The following is a 24,293-nucleotide window of genomic DNA, read 5'->3' on the forward strand; positions in this document are numbered from 1 at the left end:
CCCCGTGTCTGAAAAGCAGCTCTGTTAGCACAGTGAGGTGCGCACAGTGAGGTGTGACCTATACTACTCCTGGGTCACAGCAGTTTCAGTGTTTTCATCTATGTCAGCAACCCCCCACCAAACACACTTTAGAATGTCAGTTTATCCAATTCTCCTTTTATGCGCATAACAAAATATTGAAGTGAGGTGCTAAGGCTGAAATGTAGGACTGAGGTCTCTGAGTCTTCAGAATCAAGCATGGAAAAGAGTTTAGGTATACCTCAGGTCCCCACGTGTGTGGAGCTCTTGCTGCTTTCCTTTTCCCAAAAACTCCCTGGGCCTGACCACGCTAGTTTGTCACAGGAATGCAAAGTTAGTTTGACGTGAGAAAAAGAATTTCACCATGTTATCAGATGGATGGGGAAATTGTTTAATAAGCTGAATTGATGCAAAAAAGTTTAATACAGTTAAGCAAACATATATGATTTAAAAATATGTCTTGGCAATCTAGGAGTAGATGGGAACTTCCTTAATCTGATAGTTACCTGTGGACACCTGCAGCAAGCATACACTTTCCAGCAAAACATTGGAAACATCCTTCCTGAGATCAGAAACAAGACCAAGCTGTCTTTTTATCACCATTTCTCTTCAGTTACTCTACTGTAGGACTGAGCCAGCGGAACAAAGAAGAAGAAAAGGCATGAGGTCTGGAAGGTGGAATCAATTGTCGTTATTTATACGTGACATGATTCTGTATGTAGAAAATACACAATAACTACAGAAAAATAATTGGAATGAATAGTCTACAATACAGAACCAATATGTAAAAATTAATTGTATTTCCATATGCGAGCAAGCAGGAATTGAAATGGAAACCAAATATCAAATACCTAGTAATAAATCTAAAGATGTTCAAGACTGCAACACTGACAATTCTGAAACATTTCAGAGAGAAATGAAATGAGGTAATAGCCCATGTTCATGGATGGGAAGATGCAATACTATAAAGATTATCTTCTCCCCAAATGATAGATGCAGTGCAATCCTAGGCACTGTTCATCTGCCTGCCTCCCTCCCTTCCCCCTTCTTCTCTCTTCCTCTCTCTTTCTCTCCCTTTCCCTCTTTCTCTCCCTTCCCTTCCCCTTCCCTTTCCCTCTCTTCCCTTTCCCTCCCTTCCCTTTCCCTCCCCATTTCCCTTTCCCTTTCCTTTTCCCTTTCCCTTCCCTCCCCCCATCCCATCCCTTCCCCCCATCCCGTCCCCTCCCCCCTCCCCTCCCTTCCCCTCCCTTCCCCTCCCTTCCCCTCCCTTCCCCTCCCTTCCCTCCCTTCCCTCCCCTCCCTTCCCTCCCCCTCCCTTCTCCTCCTTCCCCTTCCTTCCCCTCCCTTGCCTTCTTTCTTGTCTTGTCTTTCTTTCTTTCTGTGGAACTTGACAAGTTAATTTTAAAATTTATGTGGCAGAGTAAAGGGCCAGTTTTGCCCCAGATGATCTGAAAGAAAAAAGTAGGGTTTTTTGCCTTGCCAATATTAAGAATTATTGTACAGTTATGGTGGTTAAGACAGTATGATTATTGGCAAAACCATAAACAAGTTGGCCAATAGGATTGAGATTTGGCTTATAAGGGAACTAATGTTGCCGATCTGTGGTGAAAGATAAGATCTCTTAGTACCACTGAGGGGACATTTGGCTGTTCTCATAGGAAACCATAACCCAAACCCCTGTCCCATAGCATATACAAACATCAGTGCCAGTAGATGAGAGACTTACATATAAAAGGGAACAGTGCAAAGTTTCAGGGTAAAAATCTGTTAAAATATCTCTGCAGCCTCCAGGAAGGGAAGAGTTTCTTGAACCTGACATAAAAGCAGAAGCGTTGAACGATTGAGAAATAGGACCTCTGAGAAGGTATCTGCAGCATTTAATTGACAGAGGACTAATGTTCAGAATTTGTAAAGAATTCCTCTGAATCAGTGAGAAAAAGACAACCCACCGGGGGAAAAAACGGGTCAAAAAGACATGAATCCAGAATCACCAATGAAAAAGCCAACAGACGTGTAAGAAGGTGGCTAGTGCCGCTGGGCCTCCGGAAAAGCCAATAGACGTGGAAGAAGGTGGCTAGTGCCGCTGGGCCTCCGGAAAAGCCAATAGACATGTAAGAAGGTGGCTAGTGCCGCTGGGCCTCCGGAAAAGGCAGTAGACGTGGAAGAAGGTGGTTAGTGCCGCTGGGCCTCCGGAAAAGGCAATAGACGTGTAAGAAGGTGGCTAGTGCCGCTGGGCCTCCGGAAAAGGCAAGGGAGACCTTCAGGAGACGCCTTTCACCCCAACCTGGGCAGGACCAGGTGGTCCCAGGCAGTTCCCAAGGGGGAAACCACACTTCCCCCCCACTCCCTTCTCCTCCCAGTTCAGGAGCCTGTGCGTGGGGCTTTCACAGACTGTCTATTGGCTCAAGACACCTCCTTTCTTGTGTGGTAGTATTGTGAGGAGGGCACTGGTCTTGGTGGGCACCTGTTTGCTCAAGGTCCAGCTTCAGACACGCCGCTGGTTTGGTTGAGATGAACTGCGTTCCGGCTGGTGCCCACTCCATGATCCTGGGAAACTGCACAACCCTTGAGGCCATTTCCCCACGTGTGAAGTGGGGGGCCTGGGGCCTCCGGGTGAAAGTGAGGTTCCTTTGGCTCCGGAAGGCCAGGTTTCTGGTTAGACACACCTACCTGCCTGACGTGAGGCGGGTTCTGAAAAGCAAAAGCCCTGTCTTAGCCCTACTCCTCCCATGGGCGGACCCTGAGTCTCAAACAATGCTCAGTTCGCACTGGGTCCAGTCAGCACGAAAGGGACTCCTTGCAAGACTGATGTGGTCACTGCAGTCGACCGTGGGCGCGTGGAGCGCGCTGGGGCACATCACCTGCTGGTGAGGACACGGAGGTACCTGCGCTCCTCAGCCTCCCTCTCAGTGTGCATCTGGTCTGCAGCCCCAGCGCCGATTAAATGCCGTTTGAGGACACTCAGTACTATCAGTACTATCGTCCCCATCCAGCAGGGTTTCCAAAAATAGATTCTCAAGCGGAGACAGATAGAGGGAACCTGCTTGCTGCAGGTGTGTGATGAGGAAGGGGTTCTTTGATTCCCATCTTAATTATTTTCCAGCTTGTCAATGTTAGGTTCTTAGCACCACTTTCTCCTTAGCCTGAGAAATTTCAGCCCAGAGGCAGATAAATATGGAAATTCCACCTCTCATCACTAATTTCATTTTAACTCACTCTGGAATATGACATCTGAAAAAACACAGCATTAAGAATCTATTCTGTGCACGTTCACGGATGCCATCCCGCCTTCCAGCTGACTGTGTCCCGTAGCTTGTCTGTTTCACCCTAGTGATGGATGTCCTTTGCACCATTGGTCGCGCTTTGTTTAGGTCTGTTCCAAAGCTGTCTTTCCCAGGCCTGGTGGCCCCTGCACCTTCAAAGTGCACTCTCACCGCCACTGCTCTGCCCCCAGGATCGCGTTCCACCAGCCACCTCTGGCAAAACGTTTGCCTTTAGTGTTTGACTTCTTGATCATGGCTGCTGCCCTGAGCCCCCGCCTCTCATAATGAGGGATGCAGCATCTGTCATGCTGTCCAGGTGGACGACCAAGGACGGCTCAGGCCAGGATCTTGTCTTAAAGAGATTGCAGCCATTTTTCCAGCTGGCTGGGGCTCATGGGGCCTCCACCTGTGGGGTTAGCGTCCGGCACTGAGAGCCATGTCTGTGCCGCCTCCTCCAAGGCCCCTGTGTGCTTGAGACACTCCTGCTGTTTTCTGATAGTTCCACATGGCTGCCCCTTTCCGCGAGAGGCAGGCGCTTCCTGTTAACCCAGTGCCGCATCAGAACAGCTTTCCCCTCAAGCATTTCCATGTCATTCTACGAAGATGTGAACATGGCAGTGTTGGGGGTTTGAATTTACAGGTTGTTATGAGGCCAGCCAGGCCCAGTGGCGCACAGTGAGAACAAGCAGCATCTCTGTGTGGTGGAAGAAAAAGCCTCTCTGGTCTTTGTCCTCATTCCCGGCAGGGAGCTCTTAGGATCCCGGAGGTTCCTGAGTATCAGGCGAGCCTTTCGTTATTTGGAGGAGCTTCTTATGGGCTTGTGAGTTTATGCTAATGAAGTGACTTAGGACAGGACCCCTGGGTAGCCTCAGGATGGGGCTGGTCATCAGGACCCAGAGACAGGAGGGGCAGAATGTTCAGTTACACCTGCTGACCCCAGTGATACCGAGACAGAGGCTCCTGCACACAGCGCCCCTCCAGACCCTGCCTTCATGTTGCTGTTTATTTGCATCTTTTACAATAAACCCGTCAACATGGTGAAGTGTTTTTCTGAGTTTTGTGAGCCCTTCTAGCAAATTCCAGAACCTGAGAGGGGCTTGTGGGAACTCCTGATTTATAGCTGATCTTTAGAAGTCCAGGAGGCCCAGGACTTGTGTCTGAAATGGGGGCAGCCTTGTCGACCTGAGCCCCTAAGCTGTGGCGTATGTGCTACCTCTGGGCAGTTATTGTCAGAGTGGAACTGGATCATTGGACACCCAGTTGGTACCAGTTGGCTAGTGTCAGAAACCACCCCACCCGTCAGTGTACAGGACTGGACATGTTAAGTTCAAGGTCTGGTTTCCGCAGGGAATCCATGTGCTGTTATCGAACGGCATTCTCCTTGGTGTGCCAGCTAGTGCAAGCGCACGATCAATGTCTTCTTGAAGGGTAGGTGGGACCCGGACCAGCCCAGTGCCCAGAAATGTAGGTGAGCCAAGACCCACTAAGCTGCACCTTGATCTGATACACACGAGTGATGCTTGTGGATACAGGAACACCACATATCGTGACCTACAAGTCGAATCAGTTGCACTGAGATCTGATGTGTCTTCCTGCTTCAGCGTAGTAAAAGTAACTTGTAATTAGGCCTTATTTATGAACTTGGTGCTGGAGGGATTCGCCTTTTGGGCCCAGGCATAAGCAGTTCACTTCCAAACTCAAGAAGGAGCTTCATGTGAGCTGGGACTCTGGCCCCACCGCTGCTGCTCACCACAGGGGGCTTCAAGGTTTCCAGACTTTCTGGTTCCAGGGCGTTTGCTGAGCTGGAAGCTAAGGGTGGGCATTGGGCTGACTACAGGAGAAGCAGTTCTGGGGACAGGCATTGGTTCCTAGGAACTGGTGCGGAGCCCTGACCAGGGTGGTCCACCCAAGCACCCTCCTCTTGACCCCTTCCCATTGGAAAACTGCAGCTACATTGAGATCTTCAAAAGAGCCTTCTGCTGTTTCTGAAAGTATTTATAGTGGGATTTGGGTTAAATACATACACATACACATATACACACATACATACGTACAGGCACCTTTTTGAATTTATTTTTTTCTACAGTGAGCATTTATTTATTTTTAGGAAGAAAAGGCTTTAAAAGTACTTTCCACCACTATCTGGGGTCCCCTTCTGAGTTGCAGTGAAGGTTCTCATGAGACATGGCATCATGTTTACAATTCAGCATCCAGGCCATCTCCTAGGTGGCCGTGTTCTTTGAGAAAGCCCTGGAATGTGTGAAGACTTGGGGCGATTCCTTAGGTCTGCTGGCTGCTTCTAAGGTGTAACTGTGACGTGCCGGTCTTTCTCTTGACCCAGGGAAGCAGAACTGTTTTGCCCCCAAATATGCCCAGTGCCTGCCTTCTGTTTTGAAACCTTAAGAGTTGCTGAGACTTGGGAGGAGCTGCTGGTTGGTTGGAGAGGTACCCATGGTTTTTTGTTGTTGTCTTAAGTTTAATTTTTATTTCTGGCACCCACGTTTGATCTCTGCATTACCCAAGAGCAGCCTCGCCTGCTGAGCTCCTGCAGGTGCGTGCTGGCCTCACACTTTCCCAGCTCTACCTTAGGGTGGGCTTCAGATCCCAAGAGTGTGCCCTCCGATCTCCTAGGACCCTTGCTTCCGTTCTTGGATACCGAACATCTCCAAGGACACGCAGGGATTGGCGATGCTAGGAATTATCTATTTTGGATAAAAAGTGGGTTTTTTTTTTTTTTTTTTTTTGCAGTCATTTGACCCTATGTTAGTCGTTTTTGTCCTGTTTTAAAACTTGTATCCACAGAGTTCCATGGCTGCCCTGCGAAACTGGTGCTGTCCTCCTTCGCTTAGTAAGAAAAATGACCTCTGCGTGCAAGTCTGTAATGATATGCACATTATTGCAGGGCATTTTACACCACTTGTCAGAAGCTAATTTTAAAAGAAAAGTGTGATTCCTGGAAATCTTGCCAGAGTTTTCTTTCCTTTCTGCTTGGGAGAATATAGAAAAATCCCAGGCAGTCTAAATCCAGCCTGCGCCAGGTTTAGGTGGTGGGTGGGCTCCAGTCTCGTCTTTGCAGTGAGTCTGAATAGATAGAAACAGCTCCTGAATACAGTTTAAAAGTGGATTTAAAAGAAAGGACTCTGTACCTTGAGAACACCTGGTGAAGGGTTCTCCATGCCCGTTTGAGGCCGGAGTGGCCTCAGCTCGCCTCCTTCCCTGTCCGCACACCCGGCGGGTTTGGAGTGCTCCCTGTGCCGTGTTTCTGTGAGTGTCCAGACCATGTGTCACTATCTGGGAAGAAGAGCTGCTCTTCTCTTTTCATTATCTTAATGCTTGTGGTCTGCAGAAAAGCCGACTTCTGATCAGCACGAGTGGGTATAATGTGGTTGCTGAACAGAAGTAAACCCAAATTGCTAAGCCAGGGGCTCTTAGGCCAGAAACAGGCGTTTGCCGTATCTCAGTAGGAGGCTATTTTGATTATTCTACAAAGGATCTGTGATTTTCTTCGGCAAATACAAATAATCTATGACGAAGCTGAAAGTGTCCCCCTTTAAAAGTAGGAAGGACACATGCATTTCATTGTTTGGGGAGTTACTTCCTGCAGACTCCCAGCGTAAAGTATGTTGGCTGAAATGCACGCAGTTTCTGAAGCCAATGCCTTCTCTCTTCTTCAGATGGACTTTCTGGCCGAGACCAGCCAGTGGAGCTGCTGAATCCTGCCCGCGTGAACCACATGCCCAGCACGGGTAAGTCTGCCCACCCTTGTCCTGTCCGGCTGGCCCTGCGCTGAACCAGAGGTGTTCAAAGCCTCTGCCTTACTGGAGGAGTCCCTGAACCAGAGGTGTTCAAAGGCTCTGCCTTACTGGAGGAGTCCGGAGCAGGCGACGGGGGAGGTGTGGGTTATCAGGCTCACTGAATTTGGGTGCTCTTCCTGATGGTAAACGAGGCCATCCTTTTTGGAAATGAAATGGCTCCATGACATGTGAATGGTAGAGAAACGCTGATTTTTTGTGTTTTGTGTTTTTTGGTTTTTTTTCCCTCTCTGGTGCTAAAGGATGTGTTCTTCCCAAAGGCACCAACTGCTTGGTCTAGGTGTAAGCCCTGGCCCTGATCCCTGTGAGGACCTGTAGGAAAGACCTCTGAGCTGGCAGTGGGCGGGGCTGGGTCCCACTGGCCATGCGACCATGGACAGGCCACACCTTGTCCATTGCCACCAGCTTTTGTTGGTTAAGTGAGTCAGTGGCATCCTCTGTCTTCCAAGCACCTCTCAGCTCTTTAACAAAAAAAAAATTGGTAGTGATCAGAAATATTTCATTCCATAGGTAATGTTTATTTATTTATTTATTTATGGATTTGTTTATTTGGAGATGGAGTCTCACTCTGTCGCCCCAGCGTAATCTTGGCTGACTGTAGCCTTCACCTCCTGGGTTCAGGCGATTCTCCTGCCTCAGTCTCCCAAGTAGCTGGGATTACAGGCATGTGCCACCACACCTGGCTAATTTTGTATTTTTAGTAGAGATGGGGTTTCACCATGGTGGTGAGGCTGGTCTTGAACTCCTGACCTCAAGTGATCTGCCTGCCTCGGCCTCCCAAAGTGCTGGAGTTACAGGCGTGAGCCACTGCGCCTGACCTCGTAGGTAACATTTTAAAGTACTCCAAGTCTGTAGGCCATGGAAACAGACTTTTCCCGCTTTTCTTTGTCTGTAAGACCCCTATTTCCATGTAGAATCCTCCAGGGTTTAAACTCCTTGTGAGGTTACCATTCTTCCCAGGCATGCGGCCTCTCCGAGAATAAAACCCGAACTTCCTGAAGGCATGGGCCTGAGGGAACCAGCGCTCCCTTCCACATGCGTCCTGCAGGGCAGCGTGGCCGGGCCTTGCAGGGACTGCGTCCTAAGGCCTGGGTCTCTGGTCTTGGCTCAGCTGCGCCTTTCTTGACAGTCAGCCTTTGCTGCCACCTGTGCCCTCTGGTGCCCCAGTTAGACCCACTCATCGCCCCTGAAAGGAAGTTGAAGCCAGCTTGAAGCCAGGCCAAACATTTCTAAGAAGACATTTCCTTCTTTGCCTTGCAATTCTCCCAGGTCGGCCAGGTTTTCTGTCATTTTCCAAACCCGGAGTTCTGGAGGTGTCTTGGCCCTGCTCCGAGAAGGCTCTCAGTGTCTGTGGGGTACAGTGCCCTGGCCTCTTGGGGGGTCCTCGGGGCACTCTTTTCTGTTTTTTACACCTTGATTTTACTCTACATTGTTACTGATCGAGCAGCTTATTTTTTACCCCCTCACACTGGAGCCTGGGGGAGCGGTAGGGAGTTTTAAATACCAGATGAAGATGCACAGTTTTAAACTTTTGGCTTATGTCAACATTTCTGGCTTTCACTTTCTCTCAGGTTCACTTTGCCAGTATTGTTTTCGTGTAAACACTGAATCCTGTGGCTGGGGCATTTTTGAGACAACTTGCTTGTGCTTAACCAGGCATGGCATGAGGTTAAGAGGATTTTCTGATAGCTTGATGGGCTGGGAAAAGGTGGTAAACATGCATAGTTTCCAAGTGAACCAAAAACAGTGGACTTCAAATTAATTTTCTGGCTTGGGAAGCGCACATTGCCTGCTGAGACCTGCTGTGGGATCCCAGCCTGGTGTGAGGACTGGCCGGGGCTTCAACCTCCCACAGAGGGCACCCGGGGCCCGCCTCTGCCGCCCGTTTGCGTGGGAGCTTAGGCGAGTTGCTGAATAGCTCAGTTTTGTTTTCTCATTTCTTAGCCAGGGATGACAATGCCTCTCTACAGAGTTCTCATAAAGATGAAACATATGTGTCAGCTTTTTAGTAGTTCCTCAATAAATGTCATCTCAGTGTCCCGTTGACTAGTACTGAGGAATGTGTGTGATGTAGCCTTCACATCCCTGTTCAAGGCCTGGACCTCTCCTGCAGCCTGTCACCCTCATTCTCTTCCTTTGGGGGGAACCGCCGGACTTGAGAGGTGGCGTGTTGGGAAGGCTGCCCCGTGAAACTGACGCTGGCCATTTACCTCCCTCGCAACCAGGTTCCCATTGGTCTGAGTCAAAGAGAGTGCCGTGTCTCCTGGCATTTATTGCATATTCGTGCATGGGTTGGTGGGCATGGTGGGAGTGTTTTAAATAACGTAGCAGCGATGCCCAGGAACAGTGGGCAGAGAAAGGATGCATGCATGTGCAGCAGTCCTGTGTGACCTCCGTCACTGAGCCTGCATGGTGGCCTGTGCCTTAGAAGCCTCTCATGTGAAGCGTGTTCTTTCAAACTGTGTTTTGGTCATTTCAACCCACTGAAAAATACTACAAAGAAATATTCATCTCAGGTTAGGTGAGAACTTGAAAATTGATAGGAAAATGTCTTTTAAAGCCACATTTTTATGATATGGGAGTGTAAACATTTTTAGGTGTATTTTTATGTCAATCCCCAATTGCTGTTATACATTTCCTAATGATTGAATTTAATCTTAACTATTCTTTTGACATTTTGACATTTGACGGTGTGGAAACAGACTGATACACACACACACACATCAGGAATGACGCCAGCATTCACCGTGAGCGCTCGTTCTCTTTGAACAGATGAGCGTGTACTCGGAGCAGGAAGGCCGTCCGGCAGCCCTCCCCACTGTTGATCTGTCCCGTGTCCTGACCATTCCCTCGTGTGGATGCTGTTATGCCCAACACAGTCTTTTTCTGATTATGGTTCTTTTTCAATACACTTAGTCCTCGTAAATCCCCACTTCAAACAGAAAAGCATTATTCATACCATGTGTTCGTGTGCCAGCTTGAGATTTCAGAAACGTCAGGTGAGCGTGTCACGTGCTTTGGGAAAGCCTATACCAGTTGAGTATCTCTTATCTGAAATGCTTGGAAGCATTGGAAACAATGCTGAAACAATACTAAAAAACTTGGAAGTGTCTTGGATTTGGGGTTTTTTTTTTTTTTTTTTTGGATTTTGGAACATTTGCATTATACTTACTGGTTGAGCATCCTAAGTCTAAAAATTCAAAATCAGAAATGCTCCAGTGAGCATTGCCTTTGAGTGTCACCGAGAAAAGGTTTTGGATTTGGAGGCATTTTGGATTTTGGTTTTTCGGTCTGGGATATTGTCACCTGTATTGGAGGAGGAAAAAGCCAAAATGCCGTTTGTCTTAGATCAGCTTTGATTTCTTCAACTTCCCTCATAACTTTTTATCTGTAGACTTTGCTCTTTCTTTTTTAAAAGTTTTAAAATTTTTAATTGTAAAGTAGCTCTATCATAAAAGAAAACACATAACCATTTGCCTGCCTCTCAGATGTAACAGACATGTTGTTAGTATTATTCCACCTTTGCCTCCTATTTCTTTGCGTTTTAAGTAAGTGGACTGTCACAGTTGTGGCCATGGCTTTGCTCTTCCCCCTTCCTGACAGTTGTTGTCCGTTTGGTGAGGGGAACGGCCACCCTTGGAGGAGACTTGACACAGAGGCAGATCCCAGGTGGAGACATGGTGGCAGGGTCGGGTGGGGGCGGGGGAGCTCGTGACCCCCGGTTCTCTGCCAGAACTTTGTGTTTTCCCGTGGAGAGAGCAAGCAGAGTCATTGACTCAGAGTTAGGCTGGGGAGATGTTGCAGTTTGAGGACAGAGGAGAAGGTATGGAATTAGTCAACCAGGAGAGACCAGCAAAATGTCATGCAGGATTACAAACCCAACTGTTCCCAAGGGCTGAATTATGGGGAACTTGAAAACTATTACCACTCAGTCATTCCTTTCAGAATCATTGTAATTAAAACTCCCCCCCGCACCTTCCTGATTATACAAGCAATGCGTGTTTATTGTAGAAAAACAGTCACTTGCACTAAAGGAGCCAGGGCTGGAGGTTGAGCTGGCTCCCAGCCAGGCCTTGCAGCTGCTCAGCAACCTCGATGGAGGAGACGGGTGCTTCGGGGAGGATACCTACCTCAGGCATCCAGGAGCAAACTGGAGGCAAACAAACGTCATAACAACAGGAAGTGTGGATGAAGGACTTACTGTTACCCAGACGGCATGCTGAGGGCTTACAGCCCTCACGGCGCTGCTCTCCACTGGGACCGAGTGCTTCGGTTCCTGTACCCTCTCCTGCTGCTACAGAAGGAAAGCCAGAGCCTCGGATCCCATGGCCACTGTCCCAGGGTCGCTCAGCATATACATTGTAGGGCAGGATACATGTCTGCCCTGAGGGCTGTGCTGCTGGGGAGAAAGACAGCCTCAGAAAATGCCATGCCCCTCCATCGGCCAGAAGGGGAAGTAGAGGCCGATGATAAGACAGGAATGCTGGACTAAAGAGAAGCATTTCCACAGTTTCCCGAGGCATAGGCTGGCGCTTACATCACCCTCTGTACCTGTGTCCTGGGAAACATGTATCTGTCAGAGTTAGGGAGGCTCTTTTTCACGTTGTATTTCAAAAGTACCATTTTAAAAAGAAAACTCTGGAACCTTAAAGGGGGTTAACTAGAAACTATAGAGAAACTCTCCAAAATAACGCAGACTTCACATTTGGCTTCAGCGTTGGATTCCCAGATCTAAGGGGGTGTTTGACCACCACATTGCCAAAGGGGGCCGTGTTTCCAGACACTGCTCTTACATTTTGGAACAGGAAGTATTTGAGGTTGGCTGGTGCCTGGAGCTCACGCTGCCTCCTGGCTGTGTTTTGTGGTGGTTGTTGTGTTGTTTTGTTTGGTGAGAAGAAAGTGGAATCTGGTACAAATCTGCAAGCACATGTGACCTCAGGGGAAGCTTCGAAAGTCTCCCTTTATTGGCACCAGAAGCTGTTAATTGCCTTCATACACGGAGCCCGTGGTAACAAAGGCCTTGGTTGTAATATTCCTGTGTGGTGCCCCTTTGTGAGTTTTTATCATAAAGTTGGCATTTCTGGGGTTTGGATAGGGTCCAGTGAAGGACCCATGGCCACCTCTGGTGGTTCCTTGAGTGGCCCCCATGGAAGGACCGGGCAGGAGTGGCAGGAAGAAGAGAGCCCGTGGTGGCCTCCTCCTGGTGACGCCTGCCGTGACTGCCTGGGTTGTTTTCCTCAGATCAGGGGAAGTAGATTTGAGGGATCAGCTCTGTCCGACCCGCAGACTCTGCTGCTCGCCAGCCATGGTTGAGGATTGGCCAGGACTGTCATGTCCACCGCTGAACATGTTGCCTGCTGTGCTTTTTTTTTTTTCTTTTGCTTGCTTGGTTTTAATTTTTGGAGGTATAATGAAGTGTAGAATGTAAAGACGTCAAAATAAAATTGTTTGTGTAAACCAAAAATAAAATTCTAAGTTCCCCAACCCAATGAATGGACCCCCTTCTTGGCCAAGGGATCCCAAAGAAATTTGAAAAATGAGTTCAGGCCATGATGGGAATAGGGGTTTGGACAGGCCTCCTTAGATCCTCCTCCTTTTGGCGTTCAGGCCCAGCTGACCAGCATTAGCATTAAAACAGCGATCTTACGACTGATAAAACAGACACAGCAGTACGATTCCTGGTTCCACCCTGACTCTGGGGACAGCAGCAGGTGACAGAGAGCAGGCCCTGCAGGAAGTAAAAGTGTTTTACTCCAGGATATATTCCTTCCACCTATTTTGAGTGGCTGTAGAAAACGGCCTCTTGCGGGGAAATTTGCACTCTGGAGAGAATTCCATCCCCAGGTCTCATTTTCCTGATCCAGGAGAGATTTAACTACAAGTCACCTTTTAAGTTCCCATAAGAGACATTTACCATCTATTCTCTCTGAATCCTGCTTCCTGGAGGCTTCGTTCATGTAACAAGAACCCCCCCTTATCTTAACTCAAACTTTTTTTATGCTGACATCGATTCTTTAGTCAGAAAACCTTTCAGTCTGCCTAGGATCTGTGAGACCCTCACCCTACTTCTTCAAGATGTTCTGGGCCAAACCAATATATGCCTTACATGTGTTGCCTGTGTAACTTCTGTCTCCCTAAAACACATAAAGCCAACCTGTAATGGGACCGCCTCAGGCACAGACTTCCTGAGGCTGCGTCCTGGGCCATGGTCACTCATATTTGGCTTAAAATAAACTTCTTCAGCTCTTTTACAGAGTTGGGCTTTTTCGTCAACATTTGAAACATCTGAAAAGAATTCCCATGATTTGATTCTCTTAGTTCAAACCGACGTTGAGAGTTTGTCGGCTACCCTCTGTCATGTTCACCTGAGGGCCTGTATGAATAGCCATGACTCAAAGGCCAGACGCAGGAGTCTGTCCCCCACATAGCTTTAAAAGCTGACTGCGATATAGCGTCATTCCTGGAGGCCACACGCGTGTCGTGTACAATTATGAGCAATTTATAAACACTTTAAGAGTCACTTTTGGCAATTAGGCGAATTGGCCCCATTATGTATTCTTTTTCTTTTTCTTTCTTTCTTTTTTTTTTTTTTGAGACATAGAGTCTCACTGTATCGACTGGAGTGCAGGCTGGAGTGCAGTGGTAGGATCTCGGCTCAGTGCAACCTCCGCCTCCTGGGTTCAAGCAAATTCTTCTGCCTCAGCCTCCTGAATCGCTGGGAGTCCAGGTGCGCGTCACCACGCCCGGCTAGTTTTTGTATTTTTAGTAGAGATGAAGTTTCACCACATTGGCCGGTCTTGAACTCCTGACCTCAAGTGATCTGCCTGCCTCAGCCTCCCAAAGTTCTGGGATTACAGGTGTGAGCCACTGTGCCCAGCCCTTGTTATTTATAGTTGAGAACAATTTTGGACCAGAAGCTGCGCCCTCCTGCTTGGTAACTACCTTGTTCACTAGACGTGATGTCGAGTAATCCTCAAGTTCCAATTCCCCTTCGATGGCTGAAGGCATAGTACCTCTTAAGAATTTCAAAAGGTGTTATTTTTCGGGGCTTGTTCATCTCGATGCCTCCTTCTCCAGTCCTTCCCAATGTCTCATCCCTATCCTCCCCTAAACTTTCAGATAGTCCTGTTTTTCTCCGATGCTGTTTGCTTTTTGCCACCTGGAGACAGTCACTTCTGATTTCTGCTCTCTCCTTCCCCTCAGATCTGTGAACTTCTATGAGCAGTAACATCAGGCTTCTCGGGAAACGCTGTGGGGCCAAGAACAGCACCTTTCAGGTGGTGTACAGAGCCTCTGTTTCCACCACATTCACTTTCCTCCTAACTCTCACAGTGACAGCTCCCTCCTGCCATCCTGCTTCGGGCTCAGTATTGACAGAGGCTAGTGAAGGATCAGGTCCTGAGCCCAGCTGAGTTGCTCTAAGGCCTGGGAGCCAGTAGACATCGGGGCAGCACAGTCTTCCTGTCTCCTGTCGGCCACGTGGCCTCCAGCAGCCTGCTCCTCATCCAGCGTCCCGGGGCTGCTTGGTCCTGGGCCAGGGCACAGGCAGCGAGGGCAAGTGTCTGGTGCAGCATCCGGCACACAAGAGGGGTCTGTGTTCTCTTGTACTCTTGCTTCCTGGTGCCCTCTGGTCTGCCTGGACCCAGGTTCGTGGCTCTGCCCTTCCTGTAGCTCAACCACCGTCCCTTCCACCTTCCCATCCCTCTGTGGCAATGTCCCTAGGAGCGACTGTCCCAAGTGAAACCCAGCCCAGCTGACGCTAGGAAGCATAACAACAGGAGGGCTTGAATTGCATTGAAAATGTGTCTTGAGAAGATTCCTGGTGGATGGAAGCGGCTGGGAGACCTAGCAGAGGGCCCGGGCCACCCTGCAGTGGCAGCAGCTGGACCTGCAGCCCGTGGGACCTGATCTACGGGGCGGTGACTCTCGTGAAGCTGCTGAGTTGTCGTGTTTGCCTTCAGAGGGCTCTTCTGGCTTTTAATGGTGTTAGCCCCTCTGAGGCTTGGTTGCTCCTTTGACTGGGTGGAGACTGAGTTCCTCAGCACCCAAGGCATGCCCTCCTGTCCTGGAGCTCCAGGGCTGCCTCCCGCTCCTGGCGACTGTCTTTGGAGGGCCTGTCTTCCCTTCTCTCCGTTTCTCTGTCTGTCTGTATTTCCCCAAGGTGCTTGTTTGTCTGTCTGTCCAGGCTCTGCCTTCTGTGATGACAGTCTTCCTGGCCTAAGTGAGCACGGCTATCTGCCATCTGTAGCAGAGGGCACTGAGGCTGGCGGGACCTGCAGGTGCATGCATGGTGCTGACCACTGGGGGCTGCCCGGTTCCGCTTGGCAGTCGTGTCCAGCAGGCTGCTTGACCCCTGTGACCTCACTGGGAGGGCCAAATGCTGCCTGCCCCCATTCTGGGGCAGGAAGACCAGGACACCTCACGTGTAGCTGGCCAACTTCCACTGGGTCGCAGTTTTCAGTACTGTTCCATCTCCCTCTCCAGAGGGGAGTAGTCCCTGGGCTGCCAGCCACGCGGGGTAAGTGGTGATTGGGGTCCTGCATTCCCTAAGCAGCTATTTCATTCTCCTTCACCTCCAGTCCTGGTGCCACCAGTCCCTGTGCCCCGGAGGGCTGTGTGACCGAGACTGGTCTGCCCCTCCCTTGGCCCACCCTGGCTGATGGGTCAGCTCTGCTGTCTCTGATACCTTATTCACCCGGATGCGTTCTGACTCCCAGCATTTTGGGGCTGCTCTCTCGTCTCCTGTATGTGTTCTGTGCTGGTGTGTCTTTCTCAACAATCCACACACTGTTTTAGCAGGATCTTGGAGCAGGACAGCTTGATGGTGTTCACTCCGTTATTTTTTACCAGAAATGTCCCTGTGGCTCTGAAATGCCACCCCGGGGCTGGCGGGTGGGACCTGTGCCTCCCCACGCCGCTGAGGACACTGCTCCCTGCCAGCCCCGCCCGCGAGCCAGCCTCACTTTCCAGCGGGTTCTGTCCCTGTCCCCGGCACCTGAGGCAGAAAGATAGAAAGCTTCTCAGTCCTAGGTGGACATTAGAGTGTTTGGGTTATTTACATTGATCACAAGGGTTCTGCCCCGTTATATTTTATATTGTTGTTGTTGCTGTAGACCCAGAGTTCTGAAGAGCTTACTCGATGCCTGTAGCAAGGAACACAGGTGGTAAGAAAGCAGACGGTTATTGGTTGGGGCGTCGTGGAGAATTGGGGATGCCGTCTGAGAAACATCCTCTGAGTGCTTCTGAAACCGTGCACACATCCACACCAAACCCGATGGGGTGGAGCTGGTCACTGCTTGTTTCTCTACTTTAGAGGGAGAAAGAAAGCTGTGTGGCAGTCCCAGCAGTGACCCTAAGGTTTGTGTTGATACAGAATGCAGAGAAATCTCACTGAGTGTCTCTGGGGGAAGATTCCACAGTTCTAAGCGATGATTGGTTGGAAGAAAGGATTTTTTTTTCCACTGCGAATTTGGTTTGGTTTGTGTATTCGGAGGGTCATTGGTGGCCAGAAGTATTATCCAGGAATGAATTTTTGCATCATGACATCATTTGTGGTTAAAGGACTTTTTATCTTTTTTCTTTCATTACCAGCTTTGTGTGCTTTAAGGCTGTGGATTGTAAAATGTATCTAGAGAGCCTGCGCAGCCCTCAGTGGCATCTCAAAGCCTGTGCCACCAGGATGAGGGACATGGCCCTTCGCCGACCCTTGTCTATGTGAGGTGGTTGCAGTCCAGCTGAAAAGGTGTGTTCCTTCTCAGTGGCCGCATTTGACCCTAATGTTGTGTTTTCGCCGTGCCAACACCACGTCCCCTACCAGAGGAGCCTGCCCATCTTTCGAGCAAGGTTTCCATTTCTGGACCTCCCAGCACGACGCACACACTGTCCTGCGTGATGCGGAACCAAACTCAGGCCCTCTGTGTTTCCAACCAGGGGCTGCAAGGGGCCGTCAGAGCCAGGTGTCTGACCGGGTGAGGGAGGACTGGAGGTGTCCCTTGGGTAGCAGGTATGTGGCCACGGGTGAGGGGAAGAAATTGAAGGCGGTTCAGTCAGGCGCCTGAAGAAGGGGCTGGCACTTCCTTCAGTTCTCCAGCAGTCTGCTGAGCACCCAGCCCCGCGTGGGCCTTCCCGGGCGGGCCTGCCTTCCCCCGCTTTCCCGACTTCCCTCTCCTGCTCCTGAGCCCAGCCAGGCTCCACCCCTCCGTCCAGGTGTTTTGTCATTCCCCCCGGGGTGGGGGCAGCCCTGCAGGCGGTGGGAGTCCAGGTGTTTCTCATTCCCCCCGGGGTGGGGGCAGCCCTGCAGGCGGTGGGAGTCCAGGTGTTCCTCATTCCCCCCCCCGGGGTGGGGGCAGCCCTGCAGGTGGTGGGAGTCCAGGTGTTCCTCATTCCCCCCGGGGTGGGGGCAGCTCTGCAGGCGGTGGGAGTCCAGGTGTTTCTCATTCCCCCCGGGGTGGGGGCAGCCCTGCAGGCGGTGGGAGTCCAGCTGTGTTTTACCCTCCCACAGACCGACTTCTGCCTTCGTGGATCTGCTCTTGTGAGTGTGTTTTCTATTTTATTAATTCCTGTTTTTATCGCTGTTCTCCTTTCTCTGCGTTTATTCGGATATGCTTGTTCTGACTTTCAGGTTGAACATTTCACTTGTTAATTTTTAGCCCTTCTTCCTTTCGGATGGAAGCAGTCAGGATTCTGTGCGGTGCTTCCCTCAGGGTTCAAATGGGGATGCTTCGGTTAAGTTCTGATTTGTAGTATTTAATTTGTGTAACATATTACCTTAGCACTTCGTAAAGTCTTGCTGTTTCTCAAGAAAGTTATTTTGAAATTTGTCTTATGGTTCCTTTTTTTTTTTTTTGAAAAAATGAAATATTTAGAAGTGTTTTTTGATTTCTGAAAGTCTGAATTTTCCAAGTCATGCTTTTTGTTATTGATTTCCAATTTACTCCATTATGGTTAGAAATTACCCAGTCTTTGAATTTTATTGAGACTTGCTTTGTGGTCAATGTTTATGAATGTTTAATACATGTGTGAGAAGAGTTTGAATTCTCTAGTTGTTGGGTGCTGGATTCTAAATATGCTCATTAAGTCAAGCTTATTGATTGTAAATTATCTACAATATAGAACATGTGAGAGGCGAGAATTGCTGTGAAGGAGGGTGAGCAGTCCAGGACAGAGGGGATTCAGGAGGGTAGATTTCTGCATTAAACTCATTCGTTCATTCATTCACCCATTCATACTGATTGGGTCTTCTAATGCCAGCCCCTGTCCTTGGCATGTGGGATTCATGTATTTATGATGGACACAGAGACCCCGATTTCATGGTGCTCGTGTTACCCTGAGAGGAAGAGAGGAAACTGGTAAAGGCAATGAGTAAACAGTAGAGCAGGGAAGGCAGAGCGGGTCTCAGAGTGGAGGGGCTGTGATTTTACACCCGCTGGTGAGGGCAGGCCTCCTTAGAAGGTGAGCAGACATCTGCAGGCCAAAGACCTGGTCAGGAGAAGAGGGAGTGGACAGCACAGGAGACTTAAAGGCATGGCTTTGAGTGACGTGGAGGCTCCTGGAGATTCTGAGCAGAGAGGCGACACCATGTAACCTATGCCATCGCGGATGCAGTGGCCACGTGGGGCAGGCATCGGAGGAGCAGGGAGACCCACCAGGGTCTGCGAGCAGCCAGGCAATGGATGGGCTCGGTCCGGCTAGATGGAGTGGGAGTGTAGAAAATGCTGCCAGCTCTGGAGATATTTGACATAGAGGGGATTTCCTTAGGTTGCAGATGGGCTGTGCAGGAAACAGAAGAGTTGAGGGTGACCTCAGGATTTTTGGCTTTAAGCACTGCTGATGGAGTTGCATGAATTCCTGGGGAATGTGGGTGGAGCGGACCCTGCGCTGGGATGAGGATTAGTATGGATCTGTGCAGTGCTTTCAGAGGCACCCAGTTGGAGACGCTGAGTGGTGGGCGTTTGCGAGCCTGAGCTGAACTTGGGAGGGGCCTGCGCTGGGTGTTCACAGCAGAAAGATACATGGACATGAACTCTCCCAGGCAGTGGATCTCCTCCGTGCAAGCTTCACAAAGTAGACTTTGTTTCTTTTCCTTTTTTTTTTTTTTCTTTAAACAATGTTTGCTTAGTGCTAGCATGCATCTTCTACCAAATCCTACTTTGTAAAGTGTTACTGCTGGCAAGAGAGTTACCGGCTCCTGGATCTTTGTTGGGCGGAGAGTGTGAGCACACAGCCTCCACAGCCAACAGCAAGGTCCTGCTCAAAGTGGGACCTGCGGTTCGTGCTAGTTACAGCAATGATGAGGACACTGATGGTCACAGGTCCCCTTACCAAGGCCACCCGTCCGTCACTCAGCTAAGTACTGTGTGTTCATTGGCATTTAATGCCCCTGGGGACATCACACAGTAGTTACTGGTTCAGGAACTGAGGCTGGGAGGTGTAAGTCACTTTTTAACAAGCTTCCCAGGTGATTTTTCTGGACAGAAGTCTGAACCAGCCCCCTACCTTCTGCATTTCCACCTGCCTGCTGGATTATTCCACCCACAGTGCCCTTGAAAGATGCAGTAGCCCAGGCCGGTCTCCAGAAAGCCCAGGCGGAACGCACGTTGCTGCCTGGAAGAGGCTGGCTCACCCCAGAGGAGAGGGGCTACCTCCTTCAGGCCTCTTCCTTGGTGCCCTCTCATCTTCTCCAATGCCAAGTACAAGAAATGTTTTCTATTTTTAAATATTTCAACTGTTACTGTTAAGTAATAGTGGTTCCTACTTTGGCCCAGCTGTTAGGTGAAACATATAACCAAATGTTTGGAGGTTGCTAAGAAGGAAATTCTGAAATGTGTTCTTATGTAAACTTGACCTTACGTAACTGAGAAGGCAAGAACAACTGCAGTGGGGTTTGTAGACTTCCTAGACCGCTGAAACTATTTTTAATTTTCAGACAATATATTTTTATCCATTGGGTTTAGGGTATTTGGATAGCTTTCAGGAGTAACGTGTAACTTGTGCTGGTGTGAGCAGGCTAGAGAGACGGGCTGCAGTGGTTTCAGGGAGGTGATGGTGTTCCAGGAGGTGTGGCCAGTTTTGAATCCAGGTGACAATGCTTACTGGCTGCATCTGCCATCTGTGATACCCGGGTCCCCGCCGGGACCTGCTTCAGGGGGCTGTGAGGACGAAAGATCACAAAGCAAAAACACTTTAAATTCGTGCTCAGTCCTGAAACATTCGTCTTTTGTTATTGTTTCTCTTCGATTGCTTTTGCACTGGAATTGTAGAGTCTTAGAACGATTTTCCAGGAATGCTTTGTCCATCACGTGATTGTAGCAGCATCTCAGACGGTGGCTCTGTCTGTTATTTCTGGAGGTCATGCTTGTCTTTAGTGGCTGCGCTTCTGTGTGAGAACTTAAAGCACATTTCGCCTTTTTTTTTTTTTTTTTTTTTTGGTGTGGGGTAAGGCCTGGTTCTATTTATAGTTTCCAGGAAGTACATTTGTGCACTTCTTGAAAGCCACAGCTTACCAACTGCATGCCAGGTTTTTATTTTCAGCTCTTGCTCAATTTGAGCTTGCAAATATTTCCAAAAGATGTTTTTTTTTTCTTCCTGGGGATATAGAACAAATTAGAAACATTAAAAGGATTTTCTAAAGAGCTTTAAGGATAGTTCTGAAATAGGGAGCAGGGAAAAAATCTAACACTTGCGTTTCCATTAAATCGCGGAGCAAAAGCACACAGATGGTCTTGCTCCCTCCAGATAGAGCCCTGGCTGGTACGGCCAGCACCCAGGGACTCTGCATGCAGAATTCCACGAGAATAACATCATGGGCTGCCGTAAAAGCCGGGGATGCGAAGCGAGGCGTTTCTGGTATGTTTCTGGCCTCACTGTGGCACAGGGTGTCAGCCCTTGGGTGGGAAGGGTCTTTGGAGCCCCTTATGGTGGCGAACTTGCAGCCATATTTGGATTTGATGCTGGCAAGGAAGGACTTTATTTTCTGTTAGAATCAAATTTGGAATATGTTTTTGAGTAAAGCTTGTTGATACAGCTTATTACTCAGAAGAAAAGAGCCATTTAAGTGACCTGTTAAGGAAAGTTTTATTTCCTCCAAGTTCATAATAGCTTCAATAGTTTCAGCTTGTCATTTAATAGAACCCTCTGAAAGAAATACTCACCAGAAAAGAATCCCATCCAGCTGTGTGAGCTGTGAACATGGCTCCCATCCACGAGGACTGGCTGGAAAATGAGAGTTCTGAGTTTATCCTACATTCAGGGGGCCTCTAAGAATGTGGACAGATGTGGAAGTCGCCGTTCTTCAGTTGAAGGCTGTGTGTGTGCGCGTGTGCATGTGTGTGTGCACGTGTGTGCGTGCGTGTGTGTGCACGCGTGTGCATGTGTGTGTGCACGTGTGTGCGTGCGTGTGTGTGTGCACGCGTGTGCGTGTGTGCGTGCGTGTGTGTGCACATGTGTGTGTGTGCACGCGTGTGCATGTGTGTGTGCACGTGTGTGTGTGCACATGTGTGCGTGTGTGTGTGCACGTGTGTGCGTGTGTGTGTGCGTGTCCCACTCTCAGCGCACTTTGAGGCGCAACTCCAGGTGACTCGTGACACAGTTGAGTCCAGGCCTTGCGGTGAGTGCTGAGGACACAAAGATGGGCACGGGCCGTCCTTCCCAGGTGGCCACTCTTAACCCCTAGGCGGGGGGGACAAGGTCTCCGAAGCTCCTGTCACACCCCTGCCCTTTTTGTTCCGCTTTGCGTTTCAGTAGCCCCTGTGGGGTGACCAGATGCTCCTGGCTTTGTTGGTTGGAGCTGTGAGTTTTTTCTAGAGGGTTTCCCAGAGTGCTCCCAGCTCCTCCCCTGACGTGGTGCCAGGTGGCACCCTGGTGCATAGACCTTGGCTTTCCTCGGCAGTTCATGTCAGGGAACGGGCCAATGTCCGCTCCATCCGCTTCACTTCTCTTTTCTTTTTCTAAATGGTGTTCACAAGCACGCTGATACCGTCTGACAGGGTTCTCCTTCACGTGGAGGCATCATTTAAGGCGACTGTGAACAGGGAAGGTAGAGAGAGACAGGGCGGGGAGGCCTCTGTGCCTCACTCAGCGGGTCACACATAACTGCCCGCAGCATGAGCTAAGCCCAAGGGCCGGCGGGAGGGCGTCTTTGTGGGGAGAGAGTACTCCACCTTGGTCATGATGACAGCGTGGCACCAAGGTCGGTCCCCGGCTTTTTTGGCTACAGAAGGTGGAACCAGTGGGGGAAACCTGGTAGAAGGGTACCTGGAACCTCTCTGGACTTTCTTTGGAACTTCCTGTGAATCTATAATTATTTTTTAAATTCACAATATTAGTGTGAAAAACCTGTAATAAAATATATGACTCATTTCCCATCTGTTACCCATTTAAAGTTGAGATATGTCATTCCATGGGATTAGAAATAAAGAAAATATGATGGGTGTTCGTAGATGAAGCTGAGTGGCTAAGGTCGATCATTGTGGCAGCTGGATACTTGGGTGTTTATTATATTCCTCTCGCTAACTTTGTGTGTCATTGAAGATTTTCGTAAGGAAAGGCTGCTGACCGGTTCCTGAGAGTCTTCTGGCGCCATCTTCTCCGAGGTCACTGTCTTGCCCTAAGAAGCACAAACTGTCCCCGTGCAGGCTTTGCCCCTTCTGCCTAGATCAGCAATCTGGCGGGTTTCTTTCATCTTTATTATCTTCTTCCTCTTTTTCATTGCACAATGTATGCTTTAATTTTCTAGTTATTTTTCTAACTTTCTGAGTCCAATGTTTTTATTTGTTTGGGTTCCTTTTGTAGTTACTTAAATGTAGGTAGCTATTCATTGTTCTCTGACCTCAATTTTAGGCAATTCCTCCAGTTTTCGATGTGTGATGTGTTCATTACTTTATAAATTTGTATCACTTTCACTAGAATTTGAAGTGTTTAAGAGAAAGAGACTCATTTTTCCTATGGTCAGATTTTTGTTTCCTGGTTTTACTTCTAGTTGTGTTGCTGTGTGTTGAAGTGTTGAGTCTACACGGTGTGTATTTGGAAATGGTGTTCTTGACGTGGCATTGGTTTTTGTAAATGTTTCATGAGGGCTTGCAACAAAAGGCATATATGGCTTAGTGGTCAGCGGTTCGAACCCTGTGTGTTGGCTGAAGTAGGAATTGTACTATTCCCATCCTCTGTACGCACACCTCCTGTGTGTTTGCTCTGCCGTGAGTGTGCAAGGGCAAGTTCCTGTCTAGTGCTGAGCACGTGTGTCTGCATTCTGTGTGTTCTGTGTTTTCACTTGAAGGTACACATTGTGCGTGCCTTAGACATTTCCATCCTCTTTGTAGATTGCATGCTTTATACTTAGGAAATGGGCAGATCTGTTTGGTATTTCGTGTTGGATTTAATCTTTGTGATACTGATATCTTGATTGCACATTTCAATTTGTTTCTATTTGCCTTTGGGGCTTTTTACCCATTGAATCTGAGCCTTACGCTGGATTTGTTTTTAATATAATGATTGGTCAGTTCTGTTTTTTGTCCAATCTGATAGTTTTCATGTAACTGTGTTATTTATGAATGTTGATAAAATGGACATATTTCTCCTACAATTTTCATCCAATTTTATGTTCTGTTTTCTGTTTTTGTTTTTTGAGACGGGGCCTCACTCTGTCACCCAGGCTGGAGTACAGTGGCATGATCATGGCTCACTGTAGCCTCTATCTCCCAGGCTCAAGCAATCCTCCTGCCTCAGCCTTCCAAGTAGCTGGAACTACAGGCACGTGTCACCACTACTGGCTGACTTTTTAATTTTTTTGTAGAGATGGGGTCTTATGATGTTGTCCAGGCTGGTCTCAAACTCCTGACCTCGAACGATCCTCCTCCCACCTTAGCCTCCCAAAGGACTGTGATTATAGGCGTGAGCTCCTGTGCCCAACCCTGTTTTCTGTTGTGAAGGATTCTTGTTTTGTTTTCTATTTGACTTCTTGGATATGGGCTTTCTTACCTTCTATTTGGTCTGCCGTGTGTGGTTTCTTTTCCTTCTGGCGATGTAGAAGGCCGTGCTCTCTTTTTAGTTCTTATTGTGTGAACTCTTATAAGCTCATATGCTTTCCCTGAACTGTGCTTTCCTGTTCCAACACCTTTGGACGATGTGCTGATGACCCTGTGAGAGAGTAGCCCATCGGCACAGACACTTTCCGCCATCCTTTTATTTTGTTACTTGCAGTGTT

At 48.8% G+C, this 24,293-nt stretch overlaps 1 protein-coding gene across 10 annotated transcripts in view; it reads left to right on the forward strand.

Moving 5' to 3' along the window:
- HDAC4 (histone deacetylase 4) overlaps nucleotides 1-24,293 on the forward strand; it is a 351,316-nt gene that overhangs the window by 156,176 nt on the left and 170,847 nt on the right. For all 10 annotated transcript variants that reach the window (XM_033229648.1, XM_033229654.1, XM_033229652.1 and 7 more), the window contains one exon: nucleotides 6,956-7,027. In XM_033229648.1, the coding sequence (XP_033085539.1) occupies nucleotides 6,956-7,027 (72 nt within the window). The remainder of the gene's footprint in view (nucleotides 1-6,955; nucleotides 7,028-24,293) is intronic.

The sequence above is a fragment of the Trachypithecus francoisi genome, unplaced genomic scaffold (assembly GCF_009764315.1).
Source record: "Trachypithecus francoisi isolate TF-2019V2 unplaced genomic scaffold, Tfra_2.0 Lachesis_group13, whole genome shotgun sequence".
Classification (NCBI taxonomy): Eukaryota; Metazoa; Chordata; class Mammalia; order Primates; family Cercopithecidae; genus Trachypithecus; species Trachypithecus francoisi.